General features: G+C 40.7%; 1 protein-coding gene across 1 annotated transcript in view; it reads right to left on the minus strand.

Annotated features, from left to right (window-relative positions):
- Positions 1–15,625, minus strand: part of tfec (transcription factor EC) — a 35,977-nt gene extending 20,352 nt beyond the window's left edge. Inside the window, exon 1 of the mRNA XM_035147464.2 lies at positions 15,404–15,625. Coding sequence (XP_035003355.2) covers positions 15,404–15,625 — 222 coding nt within the window. The remainder of the gene's footprint in view (positions 1–15,403) is intronic.
- Between the last annotated feature and the right edge of the window lie 1,292 nt (positions 15,626–16,917).

Genomic DNA, 16,917 nt, shown 5'->3' on the forward strand with positions numbered 1-16,917 from the left:
ATGCATTACAGTGGTGTATGTGTCGGGTGTCATCCAAGTTTTGAAGTTAACTGAGCTCAAATGTTTACATGTATTCCCCAGAAACTGCCATAGTACTCCCTGTAATCTCTGGTTGGAAATAACTGGATTACAATCAGTAGTGAATAATGAGCGATTTCAGTGTTTACATAAAGGTTTGAGATTTAAAGAAAACATTGTTTATTAAGATTCAACAGAACTCAGGTTTTCTGGAACTGGACAGTGCAGGTCAGAATATTTCAATGCAGCTCTTCTGATCTTTTCAGCCTAACATGACACCAAAGACGAAGGTCCTCCTCTGCCTGACCAACATGAAGTGCATTTGTGGTCTAAATTTGCAAGCCACGGTTCAAAAGCCTTTGGTGGACATATACTGATAACTCCTTTAACTTGATTGTGGGAAATTAAATAATGCAATAGCTGTTTAATGAGAACTAAGCAGAAAATCAAATCAACTTTGACCTTACCCGAACTAATGGTTTGTGCTGCGGACAAAGAGCAGTTTGTTTGCTCTATATTTGTGATCCTGCTGTTTGAATGGGGAGGAGTGCCGGTCGTTCCTCTTCCCAGCAGCGCAACAGAGAGGAAGACCAACAGTGAACCTCACAGTTTGTGGTGATACCGTAAGAATTTGTGGGCTAATTCTGACAAAATACCTATAACTGAACTGGTTAGACGTTAATCATCACAGGTTAAAGCTTAAGGTCACCGAACGAACAGTGACTGTAGTTTTGGCTCCAGAAAACTCCAGAAAAACATAGTCATTATGACATAATACCCTTAATGTCTTATTAAACTCCTTAAAAGTCTGCACGAAATTCCGTCCGTCCTTCCATCCTTCGTTCCGATCGATTTGGCACAAATGTTAACTTGGAGTCAAAAATGAACGGATTCGATTTTGGTGGTCAAAGGACAGATGCCACTGTGACCTAGCGTCCATCCTATTTTTGTTAACCTGATATATCAGGAGCACCTGGAGGGATTTTCTTTAAATCTCACAGAAACCTCCACTTTAACTAGAGGAGAAACGGATTTAAATTTGATGGTCAAAGGTGAAGGTTGCTGTGTCCTCACCAAACATGATTTTGGTCATATAAGTGAGGGGGGGCTCATACTAGAGTATTTAGACCAGTATGAAAATACATCCACTCTAAAGCTGGATGGAGATGCAGACTTCTCCAGTTTTTTTCTTAATTTAATCATAATTAATTTCTCTAAATTTCTTTATTGGATGATGCTTTTCCTCTTGCTGCCCACTCTCATCACTTTTGTTGCTTTTCTCTGTAAACTGAGGGATTAGCTGTGCCTGAGTTCAATTAATTTTCTCAATCATTTAATCACTGCCATTTCCAAGTGTGTTAAAGTCTGAAATAGACTACCACGATAAAGACTGTCTGCCATAGACTACATGTTAAAGACTCCAGTGAAATTGTTAAGCACTTCCTTTTACCAAATATGTTCCATCAAACCTAAGAAGCCCAACAACAGCTGATCAGTTACCAACTTAAGATACAGGATTTGATGAAGAACCTAGAATTAAACCTGCATGGAAAAGCAATAGCTACACATCACCAACAAATTCATGAAGGCAATGTAGTTTGCATGCCTAACTATCTGCCCCAACCTATAATGCCCATGATCCTTTTTAAAGTCATGTTAAGGAATATGAAAAAATATATGAATGAATATATATATCTATAGATACATCTATAAATACAGAAAGTGTAGTTTGAAATACACAGGGGGATTAGGTCATCAGTATTAATTGTTTTCACAGCTCGAGTAGACTGACCTTAAACACACAACCCTGCATGAATACTCCAAATGCTCCTGGTCTATCCTCTTATCTGCAGTACAACAGTATGATAATAGAAAGTACTTTGCGCAGTTGTATACGTAAACTTGATTTGTAGATACTGGGCTAAATGTGATAATCCTTTGAGCTGTTGCAAATTGTATAAGTGGAGTTAGTCTACAATAACACCCCTTTTTGTTTGTGTGTGTCTTTAGCATTCTGAGGTATGCAGAGGTCATAAGGGCATTCTGATCTTAGGAAAGACTTAAAGCCCACCAAAGAAAATGATACTGATTGATTCTTCCGCTTTTTTACCTTTCTCCCCTTCGCTCTCTCCGTCTGTCTCTATCCGTCCATGCCTTATACCTGTCCCCCTCTGTCTATCTGTTAATCTGGATCAGTTTCTCCATCTCTGGTTATGGCAATAATCTGATGTGCAGGCAGAGGAGGCACCTGTGCGAGGCTAACGTGAGACGACGCCGATCTTTTCATCACAATGGGGAGCCCCACGGACCAAAAGACTCACTTAAAAGGCGTATTTCAGGGTATTAATTGCTTGACATGGCTCACCCAGGTATGGGAAACCTTTCGTCTGGCAATTAAAAGGACTAGAGGAGAGAGGTGGTGGGGGGTGGGGGGACATGGGCTGTAAACGGCCAAGAGGATGGCTGAAATACTTCAGCGTGTGTAACAAGCGGCGAGGTATTTCTAACAAAATCACGTGTGGTGAGATGACAAAGTTATGGTAATTAAGTTATCCGCCCCTCCTTCGCCCTCGCTCTTTCATGGTGTGTCTGGTTCTGTACGTGAGGGGGAGTAATTTCACATGACCAGGGGTTTTCGCTCCAAATCTGCACTCTTTGCCTTTGACAGATATCAGCAAATTAAATTTACGAGACAAAAGACAGACAGAAAGACAAGGGCACGAGAGCCACATACAGATAAAGTGAGAGACAGGCGCCCTGATGTGACCCGAACGTGAATCATACTTTTTACTTAGGTCTGAGTTTGTTCCGGTGTTGTATCATAAATTTATGGATTTACCTTACATGCTCTTTTACAGAAAATGCCATCTGATTAGAAACTTCAGACCAATGCCCAGAGGAAGACAGACTACAAACGTGTGCTGTTATAGGAAATAGGAAATAATGATGCATTTCTCTCTTTGATTCATCAAGAGTCAACTAAAGCCCACAGTAGCGACAGCAGAATTTAAATTTGTTTAAAGTTCACATAGTTTCGAATGTATAGTATTAACAGTCTGTTTCATTTTGTTAAATCCCAACACAATGTCAAGCAATATTTTTCCATATTGATATAAATGCAGTTGCACAAACTTGATAATCACCACACATACATACATGTTCAGACTAAACTGGTACAATAGATATAGTTTATTTCAAAATTGTACAGCTGCTCATCACCTAATTTGGAGATGGTTTATACTGGACATATTTTCTGACATAAACATATTGAATTTTCAATTAAATAAACCCAACATTTTGAAAAGAATATATTATTATTATTATTATTATTATTATTATTATTATTATTATTATTATTATTATTATTATTATTATTATACTGCACTTACTACATAATTTTCAAGAGTCTGCACCCACACAGGCAATACTTGCAGTGCTGTGATTCTGTTTATTTTGGTATTACCGCTCCATCAGAGTCGTATTGACTTTGTACCACTCTGAAGTCTGCCTCCATCTAAATGCACATTATTCAACTTGAAATACGACCTAAGGGGCCTCCCTTATCTTTTACTGAGTCTTCACTGTCCCAGCGCTGCCACAGAATCTGAAACAAGGCCGCTCTTTATCTGAAGCATTCGGACAAAGATAAAGAGCAGGCACATGATACGAGCGTATTGTTTGAAAATTTGATTTGAAGTAATAAAATTGAAGTTCAGTCGGAGGTATTTGAAAATAATGTGATTGAGTTGCATTGTGTGCAGTGCATCATACAACCATTGAAACTCGTCCACATTAGTCACACAGTTCCATTGCATGTTGCAATATTCTTACTTGACGTAAGCAACTACGCAGACATTCACTACACCCGTTTACACCAGCAGACATTTGCACTGTTTACTTCACAGTATTAGTTGCACTTACCTGTCCGTACCAGTTATATTCCAGCATCGTGATGACACTTGTTGCATAACAGATGCAGTGAAAGATGTACGTCTAAACTCGTGCACAACTCAAAACCCAAAAAAACAACCTTAAGAGTTGTGTCCTGTCGCTCTCATCCCAACACCACTCTGGCTTTCCCCCGTGTGGAATTGATGTCGTCAGGACTTTTGGGGGGGTGCAGGCAAAAAAAGGCTAAGCCATTACACACATTTTTGTACACATGCATTGGCGAGCGCACACACCCACTTGCGCACACATCCCTGACTCTCCTGTTGAATTTTGGCACTCCCAGGGCTTACGACCTGTTGATAATGACCCTGAACCCATTATTTTGAGTCAATGAATTGAAAGAAATAGGGCAAAGAATGAAAGCCACAGGGCCAATTAACGGCATTCTTTGATGTATTACCCTCGCTCGCCACTCAACCAGACCGCTCCGCGCCTTTTGTCTTTATCCCCTCTGTTATTCATTAATTATTCTGAGCGGGGTCAGAGTTCGTGTGGCTAATTGTGCAGACCGTCTCTCTTTGAGGATGGCAAAAGATTCGCCCGACACTGACACTCCCCCTGACTGTGCCCAGCCACCTTGAATTATGCCAATTATTCCAATTCTTTGATTTTTTTCCCCCTCCTTCTCTCTGTTCTATCATTGCGTTAAGCTCTATCTCTCCCCCACCCATTCTGACTCTTCATAGTTCAGTCTCAATTAGTGGGATCTCTCACTATTACACACACACACACACACACACATTTTGACAAGGATCGTGGGTATTTTAGGGAGACTCTGGACAGTAAGGGTCCTCTGAGGTTAAACTGTAGATGATCTCTCTCAGATCAGACTGCATTCTTACATTCGAAAGAGCAGTCAAAATGTGACAGCTCGCAATCAGTTTTTGAAATGCAGCCCCCAAAGGATGCCGCCACAGATTTGAGACACAGCTTAATACTTTTAGCGACCCTAGAGTGCATTTACCATTACAAGGTGTTATAATACCATGTTTCAAGATAGTTCTTGGGGCATTTTGCCTTTATTGATAGGAAAATATATGCATGAAATCCGGGGAGAGAGAAAGAGGGAAGACAAGCAGCAAAGGGACGGTAGGAATCAAGCCTGCAACCACTGTAAGAGGACTCAAACCTGTGGGGGGCCGATGCAACTTGGTTAACTAGCAAGGAACCCAACACAGTTTCTTGCACGCCACATACTTGATAAAAATTAAATGCGAAGATTGATGCCACTGTCGTGTTATAGTAATTATGAAGCTACAGCCTGTAGCTAGCTAACTTAGTGGTAGTCACAAATAAGCCTACTCAAAGTCGTCTTGTTTCCAAAGCTGCTGTAACTCTTGAAAAATGTGTTCCTCTGCATTTTCAGCCACTTTTTCAACCATTGGAAACTGCATTTTAGGAAGAACATGACAAACATCATCATTTCTGGCAGTTTTATTTTTTACAAACACCTCTTATCTCCAACACGAGAGTGGATGAAAAGCAACATATAGCTGTCACATTTAGGTACATACACAGTATATGATCGTCTTGTCTCGGTTTTGTCTTGTGCAGTCTGCTGCTGCCACAAGAGGTGAAATGTGATTCGAATTGGAAACGTCTATGACGGCAACAGCCCTTTAACCTGATTAGGAGAATTGACAGGATATAATAGCTTAATTATCTGTCCACTTATCAGTCCCATTATCTGAAGCGTGAATGTGGAGGGTTGTATTACAGAGATGTATTGTTTTTAAAGGTCTCAGACGTCAGCAAACTACGCTGTAAAAACCACGGAGGAAATCCTGTCTATATGAACAGATATAATAGAATTCACTGATTTGAGATTATTAAGTTGTTGTTTCTTTAAATGAAGCTTAAGTATCAGTTCTATCTCTTCATGGCTGCAGAAAAGGAGTTTCCCTTCACTTTTTAATTCGGAGCAGAGTAAAGTATAACATTTTTTAAATTGTTTAAGCAGGATATTTAAATATATATTAACACTGTATAGCTTTGTGTGTGCAAACTTTTTGTCAGGTATGAGCAACTGTTAAACATATTACATATTTAGTTTTTCATTGACCAACACTACATATCAGGAATATTAAACTTTTAAAAGCAGTCTTCATCTTCATAAACGTATACTAATCTTAAATCCTACCTTTTTCTTAGCATTTTCTTAATCCAATTTTATTTAATTTAACTTGGTTTAATCTATTTTATTTGGAATTTAGACCTTTTTTTATTAGATTTTTGTTTTTATCTATTTATTTGATTGTTCCTTGTATTGCTGTATATTTTGTTGCATTCAGCTGTTATATTTTTTAACGGTTTTGTTAAGCACTTTGCAACTTTCAATGGAAAAAAAACTAAATAAATAAAGTCTGATTGAATAATCAAATGAGTAAAATGTTACAAATAGGTATCAGTTTAAGTTACAAAACCAAAACGAGGATCCAAATCTAACATCACTGGGTGAGAAATCTGTCTCATATAATAATAAACTCATCATTAATCCGATAACTTGGTGCTATAAAAACACCTAGATTACATCTGCTTTATCACCTCCTGTTAGATGTAAGTTGTCCCTTCAGTGCCTTTGTTGTCAATTTGTCTTTCAAGACATCGGCCGTGTAAGATCACAGAAAACTCTACGCTAACCCCTTCTGTGTGATGTGTTTTCTTCAAAGGGGATTCCCACGAAGCACCTCTTGCTACGGGCAGCCCTGAAAGGTTAGGTCCTTGGGCCATGTCTGTGTCCCTGACGCCACTGACTAAACACTGTGTCCCACTCTGACCTCCTGATAATTTGCTGTGTCTGTGTGTGTGGGGTTTTGCCTATCACAACTGCTCATCTTGTCTTTCAGGGGGGGAACAAAGGGGCTGGGACATTGACAAAGGGCTTTGATAAGATCACGTAGTAGCCACAAGCCAAAAACAAGGATTCAATGAGGGGACAAGCTCTTTGATTCCTTTTTAAGGCCCGGCCTGGCATTTCCTACTGTCTTTCGACTTAAGGAAGTTTCAATAGATCGTATCATGTGCTTGCTTTCTTACCAGGAAGTTTTTGATGGAAGTGTAGATATCTGAAAGACTGAAAGTGTTGATTTGGCTTTTTTAAGTCTCATAAGATGTCAAAGTTCCCACTACTTATCTATGTTTTATATCTGCTGCTTAATACAAGTTGAAAAAAAAATTGTTAAAACCCTTTTCCTGAGCTGCATTCCTTGTTTAACAATGACAAAAATCACATTACCCCTATGATAAGCTCGACTGAGATCCATTCCGCTAATGCTTTTAAACCACATCATTTTTCCATTTCCTTTGCCACTTTGCCAGAACATGGTTCTATTAGTGTTTCCTGTGATGTGACATTGTATTTTCATGACAGCAATAATATCTAAATCCCCTCTCAAACTCACACACACTCTTTGTTTCTTTCTTGATTTAAATATCCAAGGATACGCACCAGGTTTCCTCACACAGTGCACAGTTTATTACACCTGGATCACAAACACACACACACACGCAGACACACACAAACACACTAGGGGTTCCCGAATACCAATTATGTTGTTCTTGTTCCCCCCTCTGTGCTTATCTAGCCTCCGGGGAGACCCCCAGCCCACTCCCTCCCTCTTTCTTAAACACAGTTCCTCAATCCCAGCAGGGAGCCTCCACTGGTCCCAACACACAGTCCCTGTTTACCCTCTCTCCCTGTTGCACCCTGTCCACTTCCCTATGCAGCCACACACTCGCACTACTCACTACTACCCTCCACACGTTGTACTTCTTTTGCCCCCTTTTGAATCCTATTAGTGTGTAAACTTAGTTTAACTGAAAAAGACTGTCGACTTCACTCAATTAGGCCTAAAAGGATTAGGGTTGCTGGTATGGGCCTGGAGGTTTAAATAGGAATGGAATTTTGGCAGACACCTGCTCCATCCATTGCATTAATCTTATAAAGGCTACGGAGTATGCAGGGGCCCCGGTGACGCCCAGGGTTGAGCGGTTGAATGAATGGCTGTGCTAGGTGCATGGGTATCAGCCCTGATGGCATTAGTAGAGGAAATGTGGCCCAAGGGGGGAAAGAGGGCAACACTGAACCAAACGGTTGCAGGTATAAAAGCTAACAAACATGTTGAGATAAGCACTAAATCTACTTCAGGACACAGTGAATGTAAATGAGTTGAGAGAAAGTCTCAAAGTGTTATTCAACTTTCTTGGGGATCATATCATGACATTTAGATCATATCATGCTACTTCTGTCCCAACCTGATGTTTCCCATGACTTCAGGCGGTGGTGTAAAAACTATCAAGCAGATAGCCCAGCCAACGTGACCGAACCCGACTTAAACCTGAATATAAGTCGCGTAGCCACACTCTAGTTGTAATGTATGTTTATTTACATATTTTAGAAAAATATCATTATTACTGATTCCAGTTGTATATACATATAAACAGTTAATAGAAGTTGGTCAAGCTTTTGTTTGGGAATTATGTTACAATGTGTGACAATGGATCATAACAAATTGATGACATGAATATTGATCATTCGTCTGTACATTCAATACATGTATAAATATATATATGTATATATATATACATATATATATCAGAGAAATATGTGTATTGATGTTGTAATACATTTTTTCAAATATTCCACTCGAGCTTGGTTAGGGAACATTTGCACTTGAATAAGAGAGCTCACACAATTTTAATTTGATCTTCATGTTCACCATATTGTTCAGACTTTACAACCATACTTAGCCATTAACATTCTTTGTCTGAAATTATATTTAACTAGTGTAACTACATGGATGCATTAAATCATGGTCAAACAAAAACCCACCCTGGGGATGTATGGGATGGTGGTAGAAGGGAAGGAAGTCGTTAATGTAAATAGATAGGGTTTCGATAAGAGTGGGGGAGAGTCGAGGGGCCTGATGAGGCCTGTGTTGTTAAGATAATTACTAACACTCATTGTCTGTTAATACACAGAGACAAATGGTCCTCTAACCATGTCAGTGATTGCTTTACAGCTTGATCTCACTCACACAAAACCTAATCACTTGAACTCCTATTCCATTCGCCTATATATGACACATTACAGAGTGTAATTTTAGTTTTTATCTTTGTACAAAGCGGGGATGCAACTGAATGTGCTGTGCATACAGACGCTACAATAAGTTAATGCAGGGTTGAAGAGCTGAGTTCCCAGAAAGAACAGAGCGATAGAAAGTGGAAAGTAGAAGCATAAGGACAGCCAGAGCACAGATGTGACATTAAAACACATTCAAGAACAGAAAAAAAAAAATTCTGATGTAATTACAAAATATATACGCTCTAATGTCAAATGTGCAATCAACTTTTCAATCTAAATTTACAATTAGGGCCAATCCAATGCCCCAGACAGAGAGATTCAGCTCCCATCTACCATTTATTGAATTTAGATATTAACCGCTGACCATCACTGGCAGCATCTATACCAATCTAAAAGGAAAACATGCGGATAAGATGCAGACGGACAAAAGCAATGTTTAGCATTGTGCAGCAAAAAAGCTGATCCCGCCTCCTTTTTGACACAATGCAAAGCAGTGTCCTGGGGCAATCAAGTTTTCCTGTAACAAGGATACTGTGTTGTCAGTGTTTTCCTGGTTAAGGTCATAATTTAAGTTTATTGTAAATATACTATTATCATATTCTGTATTGGACAAGATCACAGTCTATCCCAAACTTTAACAAAACATTCATATTTTTACCGAAGCAGAAGAACTACATTGCAAACGGTGTATTTAAGTATCAACATTTTGCCACTATGTCTGCTGTTTAGTTATATGAACCTAATATCTAGTAGATTATATTGCATAATATTACTAAGAAGCCATTAATCCATATGACCAATGTCCCATTAGGAATGTGGATCAACCAAGTAGGTTGTTGGACGCTCAAGGCCACACAACACGTTGTTGAGAATGGATCTTATCACTGTTGTATCATCACAAAAGAACAATTACAGTTTAAAACACAACAAAAACAAGCTTGTTTCTATCAAATGCAGCATCTTTACTGGCTCACAACCATGAGGAGCATGTAGAGATCATTAGTCAGTTTCCAAATGCATTACCAGATGGTGACAAATGTCCTCGAGCGAAGTCAATCCTCTTCGTTACTAATCACCATTCTTCCCAGGAGTGTCATACCACGTCTCATACCAACACCTCACAATGTCTTTCCCGGAGGTCTCTCCACGACTCTGGATGCCGTGAATAGCAATCTTGGTGGCCTTGAAACCCCCCCCGGCACCCCCACCTTGAGGGATTATGATATGTTTTATCCAGAAGTGGTCTGTGTTTTTGTTCTGTGTGTCAATTATCGGGACAGTCTGATCTCCGCTTTTGCGAGAACAATTCGGCGTAGGAAGAGGTCAGGGGTGAGCTGGAGGGGTGGTGATGTCTGAGTGTGTATGTGTGTGTTGTTAGGATGGAGTTATGTCCAGTGTGAGACACTAAAGAATCAAACGTGAAGCTTTAAGAGGGCAATTCTGTCTAATCCTATTAGTGTCTTAGATAACCCTTTCATAACAAAAGGGGTCAGGGGAAAATGCTCTGTGAAAAATTACTCTTAACCAACCAATCATGTAAAAAAAAATGACACCTCTATCTTTCTAACATCCTAAGGGAGTTGCACAGGTGTATAAATATGCTATTCTGATTAATAAAGGAGTAATATGTCCATTGTCGCTGATCAAAACTAAAATCTGTAATAATGGATTAGGCCAGGCCCCATAAGCACATTTATACAGAATAATGACATCGAAACTGTTAAACCAAACAGTTCGCTTATGGGTCAATCCAAGGACGCAACCACTCGTGCAAATGTCTACTTGATAAATGGCCAACTGGCAGGACCTCTAGATGGTCATTCCGACAGGGTGCAACATCTTGATATTGGAACCCATGGACAACGCAGGCACTTGGGCCAGGATGCTCCTTCTAGGCCAAAAAGGGGCATGATGATAAAGGGGGCAAAGTTAACAACAAGTCCTTTGTCCGAGTTAAGAGGGAAGTCGTCCCATCCTTTAAACCCGATGAAATGGTTCGGGAAGTGATTTAATGCATCACTGAGAGCTGGAGCCAATGTCAACAATGCTGTGAAGCAGACTTTTGAATGGCTGAAGAAGATAGATAACTCCAGACTTCCTGGTAAATTTAAGATTTGGCTGTTAAAATATCGCCGAATTCCCAAGTGTCTTTGGCTTTGGACACAGAGTTCTCCATGACTGCTGCAGTGGCCATTTAAGGGACTAGAAGAAGGTCAATGTATTAAGCAAGGACTTTCTAAACTAAAAGACCGAGGCCCAATCCGCAGCAAACTGGGAGATGAGGTCAACATGGGAAGGAGGCTGGAGGTGGTGTTCTGTATTATGGTCTTCTGAAGATCGCACAATATTTCTAGTGCGGCTGACAGTGTCATGGGAGAAGGATGCAATGAGGAAAAAGGCCTCGAGCTCCCGGCCCATAGCTTGGGAGTGTAAGGACAAAAGATGGCTGTTCCTTGAGGAGATTGGCTGTAGAGGTTTCCCAGCCGAATGAGATAGTTGTTATTTAGCATTTGGAATCCAGCTGAATCATTTAGTGACAGTTGGATCCCACTTGATGATTTCTCTTTGTGAAGTAACTGGAAAAAGCCCCCCCAACAGGTGTATGCCACAAGAATGTATATCTATTTGTTTGAATAGTGATTGCATCTCTTTTATTGTGTTATTTTATCATGAGAATTTAAGTTTCCAGTTTGTTTTTCTAAGGACTAAATATGTCAGAGAACTTCTCTAATTGCTGATTTTCTTAATGAGGAGTGGAATCTTTGCCTTTTTCAAGCCAACGTAGTGTTTCTGAGCTTTACTGAAATAGGAGAATATTCTTGAACATAATAAAACTATGTTTCCTTCCTTTACACATGTTTTACTATGGTTCCATGCCAACAGCTTAAAAAAAGCCATATTTATTAGCTTCCTAACTGCAGTATGTTACCTATGTATAGTTCAGCTTTGATGTTCACGCTTCCGGCACAGTGTTCCATCTATCTGAATTATTACACAGGACTTCTGTCTCTATTACTTCATCCATGCATGCACCCAGTCCGGCAGGCAAACAGCAGTCGAGCCAGCCCAGGCGCTCAGCCAGTCCAGATGGGTGGTCCAAGCCAATCACGGCTGCTCTCCCATGCTTTGGCCTGCCAGAGTCCCTGCTGCCCTGACACCCTCCTCTCTTTTTTTCTTTCCTTGCTCTCGCTCCCTGGCTCATGCATTCCTCCTATTTCCTCTTCTCTCCTCCTTCACACCAGCCTCGACTAAATCTTTACTCTGTTCCCAGGTATGTCTTTAATCTCTCTTTCCATTTCTACCTGTGCACGAGCAGCGACATTAGCTCCTCTTTCTTAAAGTTGTTGACCACTTTGAACCGAGAAAGGTTTTTCCAAAGTGAGACACTTATTTGATCACACTTTGAAGTCCACCATCAAAAATTCCACTGCCCAAAAAGATGGGTCTTCACAGTTAAAGGTTTTAAATTATGTTTTTCCGTAACAAGATTACATTTCATGGGCCGAATGCATTTGTCAAACCTCTGCATTTGTCTTTGATTGTCACAGTACACGCTGTACTCGCTGGCTGACACTGAAGGCTTGTCCCTGTTTCCACCATGACTCACAGGCTCTGCCATGGACATTAGGCAAACAAACCTTGAGTTGTGGTGTCTAGGTATTTACTCGCAACCTTAACAGCAGTTTCAGGACCCACCAGAATCCACACTTAGGGCCTCGGGAGTAAATTAAAGCAAACTTTATCACACTGAACCTTCAAACTCTAGAACTACCTTTTCCTCTGAGTCTCCACAGAAGGCTGAACATTTCACCATTATCTTGAAACACTGGGTGCATTCTGAAAGTCCAAATAATCTCCTTTCCTATCCACTATCCCTTGACCCTGATTTAATACGTCAAAAGGTCAAGGAAAGACGTTAAGGAGAAGCCGTAAGGAGTTAGGAAAGGAGAACCACGGTGCGGAGAAAATCTGACCCCACTTACACTTTTTTTAAAACAACTTTATTTATAACACAAGATAGGCACAAAATGTACGGTGCTATATGCTGAGGGTGGTGCGCTGACAGTTAGAATAAAGTTTCATGTCAAAAACAGAATGAAAGGTCCTGAGAAAAGATGTTTTCAATTCATCCAGAGGAAACATTTAATCATTACCTTCTCACAGGAAATAGCAACACAAGGGATTTAATTGAAAATGGAAAAAAAACTAAATGTTGCTCCCACAAATAATTATGGGGTGGCATTTTATCCTTTGCTTTCATAAAGGATGCTCCGATGTTTCCTTTGCCAAAGGAGATAAGTAAGGAAGCATTGAAGCTCCTTTCCTTATCCTTTGGAGAATTTGAACAGCTCTTATTATGGCGGCCTCTGAAATACTTCTGGGTCATTTCACTCAGTTAGGAAGGTTCCTAAGTAAAATGGACTATGCGAGGGCACCCATTGGTTTTCATCACATTAGGTCAAATCGAGGGCCAGAAAGTCAGAGAAGGAATTTACCCCCTCCTCGCCTCCACCTGCATCTACCTAACCACTCTTCCTCTTGTATTGGGGGTACAAGGCATGTACCTTGAGGCATTTATTGAATGCACACAAACACACACACAGACATCACACACGAGAACAGCTTTAGCCCATGAAAGGCCTCCTACAGAAGTGAAAAACATACTGCAACAATGCTTTGAAGTCTATCAGTCATCCATCTAATGTAGGGATGTTTTCTGTTCCTCCTCCTCTAACAGTCTGATTCATATCTCCCCTCCCCGAAGCTCCCTTCCCCAAGCCGAAGAGATAGCCGACCTGGGAGTCATTTGGCTTTTCTCACAGTAGCCCAGACGTATTGCAATCATACAAAATTCAGTCTCATTTTTGCATCAAAGCAATGCAGGAAAATAGATGTGATTTTTGAAAATCCCAGATGAGGCCTGCAATAGCTGTGCAATCTATGTACAAGAGCACACAACGGTATGCCTACCTCGAATGGCATACAGTAATTGCAGCAGCTAGTTATGGCTCAGTGATCTGTCAGCATATTGTGTGTGTGTGGCTCCTTTTAGTTGCCTGGACAATGGTGCTACAATCCCCAGAGACAGGATTTCAAAGAAATGACCCCTAACACACAGTTTATTCAAATGAACAACAACAATATACCCACATTTAGGCTTAAACTGTACTAAGACACATGTTGCCAGTGTTAGCAACATTTGAAAAGAGTTCATCAATAAAATAGTTTCTATGGACTTTATCCGCCTGACCTCCTCGTATAAAGTCCGTAGAAATCTAGGAGAAGTCGATGTGAGCACAGAGCAGGGGAGCAGGGTTGATGACAATTCTAACCAGCGACAGATGCCAAAACAAAAAGGAAACCAATATCTCCCAGTGAAAAGCGGCATCACACAAGTACAAGACACCGACGAAGATGTCAAGAGAGTTTGTGGTGATAAGAGCTGATGACGGTGTCGGGGTGATGTAAACATGATCACGTGAGCTACGCAGCGGCGTTAATACGTCACTTCCTGCCTCTGTCTGCTGCACCCGGCTGCTCCACCTCTCGCCTGAATAACGCGAAGGATTTGATGCCATTGTCAACGCGTCTGTGCAGAGAACCTCTCGCTCTGTTGTGCATGTGTGAAAAGGCAAATTCTCCAGATTTTACCCGGGGACCTGGAGGTTTGTTGTAGTTTTCTCAAAGGGCCTCCTAACAGCAGTGATGAATAGACTACAATGTGCCATTGATGTTGATGACCGGAGGAGGTTCACCTGAGGAGGCCTGCTGACTTTACGACCTGACTGGGTTTCATATTTATGAAAGCTGGCCCATTTGATTGGGCTCCGTCATTAAACGTGACAATGCTGTTAACATGTGACATTTTTCTAACCTGAAAGCTCAGTAATTACCTGTGATGATGTATGGGCTATTAGTGGGATGCATGTGGACAAGAAGGAGGGAAAAACCACATTGATGGTGTGTCTGTTAAACCAGAGGTGTTAGTTGTTTATGTTGTGTTTGCAGAGAGATTGAGGGGAACAAAGGGAGTTTAATGATCTTCAGAACAGTGCGCTTGCAGCATTCTACTTTGATTTCTTAAGTATTTTAAGCCTACATGTAAATGTGAACTCATATTTGAATATAACAAAGATGGAGACCTTTCTTGGCGAACTATTTATGCCAAACCCTGAAACAAATGATCTGAAATGCCTCTTTTTTTGCCGTATAATATGAGTAAATAGCTGAAAATAAATGTACCTGTCAGTGGTTGACGATTGAACCACCAATATTTGATCCTTATTTATAGATTTGCTTTCAACAGTCTGATGAGGTGTGACCATGATAGTCTGTTGGCTCTACACCTACCTTCCATGTGTTTTGAGATTGACGCCAGGCACGGGATTGTGGTCTCTCATAGCCTCCACCATAGGCATACTGGGTTGGAGATTGGCGAATGGCGCCGCCGGGATGAGGTTCACGGAACTGAGGCCAGATCTGTGGATATGGTCCTGAGTTGTACAAACGCTGTCCGCCATCTCTCGGACTAATCACCCACTGGTTGTTTGGGCCGGACCACGAGTGGAACATTTTCTTACAACCCAAAACTGTAAGCAGAAAAAAAAAAAAGGAAATAACAATTAATTAGTAAGTTAACCAATTATGTAATGAAATTGTTATATTATCTTTATTAAATCAAGATTTACTCTTTAATTTCTCAGTGGATAACTGATTAAGGAGAGGGAAACGAGAGGGCAGAAGGGAGTTGCATGGCAGGATGTGTTTGTGTGTGTTTGCTTGGATGTTCATCGGTAAGAACTGTGTCCCGCAGTGTGTTGCAACGGTTGCCATAGTTTCTGGTTGCTAATTTTGGTGGCTGACCGGTTTCCATTAAACACAAGCGGGAACATTGACAAATTCAAACCACATTAGTACACATTTATCACAGGGTGGCATGTCCATGTTACTCGAAAATGATTATGGCAGGTTATTATTTGGAGAAAAGTGAATCCAGACAATCTCCTGCTACGCTCTTCATGTCTGAAAGGAAAAACCTTGGATAATGTGCAGACCATATTGTCTGTACATTATACAGAGTTCATGTCTGAAGCTAAACTGGTGTATTCACCATCAATGGATAACCAAAGAAGTATAATATCTACACTGACTGTGCCGTTAATTCCTTTTTTTGTTGGTACTTTCTCCAGGTAGCCTCGCTGTCTGCTGTCAGGTTGGAGAAGTTGTGAAAAAATTAACCAATTTCCAGAAGAAAGTTGCCTGGAACTGCATTAGATGGCGAGAAGTCATCAATGGCCGATGTATGAAAGTAAGTACTTCATATTGAAGTTACAATACTTGAGTGCAAATTAGCTGTCACTGTCACTGGTGTACTAATGGAGAGTACATGCGAAATAGGACACACAGAAGTGGTTGAACACGAAAAGAAGGTAGGTATAAAAAAGAAAGAAAGAGGAGAACGTGTGTGATTATAATCTCGGTGTCTTAGTTTCTGCCCCTCTCTCTTCTTTTTTCTTCCTTCCCCTACGTGTGAGGTTAATTGGCAAGGCACATGGCTGCCAGGCTGTCCAAGCATGGGGCAAACAGTGTTTAATTGCCTTTATTCTGTCACCAACAGTGCAGAATTCCTCCGCTGCACAATTCGCCAGACCCCTGGTTTGTCGATGTAGAGACAGGGTTTTGTCCACCTAGCTGCATTCCTGCAAGAATTGTCAATTGGAACAACTGGATTGTTTGTGTGGGTTTACCCCTGAGTCTTTGTCTTGTTATTTGTGAGCTTCTCTGTCAGCCCATGAGCAAGGCATCTTCCTTAAATAACAATTGATTGGTTAGACACAAGACGAGTGTTTTATGGGATTTGGAAA

Source organism: Hippoglossus stenolepis, chromosome 22, assembly GCF_022539355.2.
Source record: "Hippoglossus stenolepis isolate QCI-W04-F060 chromosome 22, HSTE1.2, whole genome shotgun sequence".
NCBI classification, from domain to species: domain Eukaryota; kingdom Metazoa; phylum Chordata; class Actinopteri; order Pleuronectiformes; family Pleuronectidae; genus Hippoglossus; species Hippoglossus stenolepis.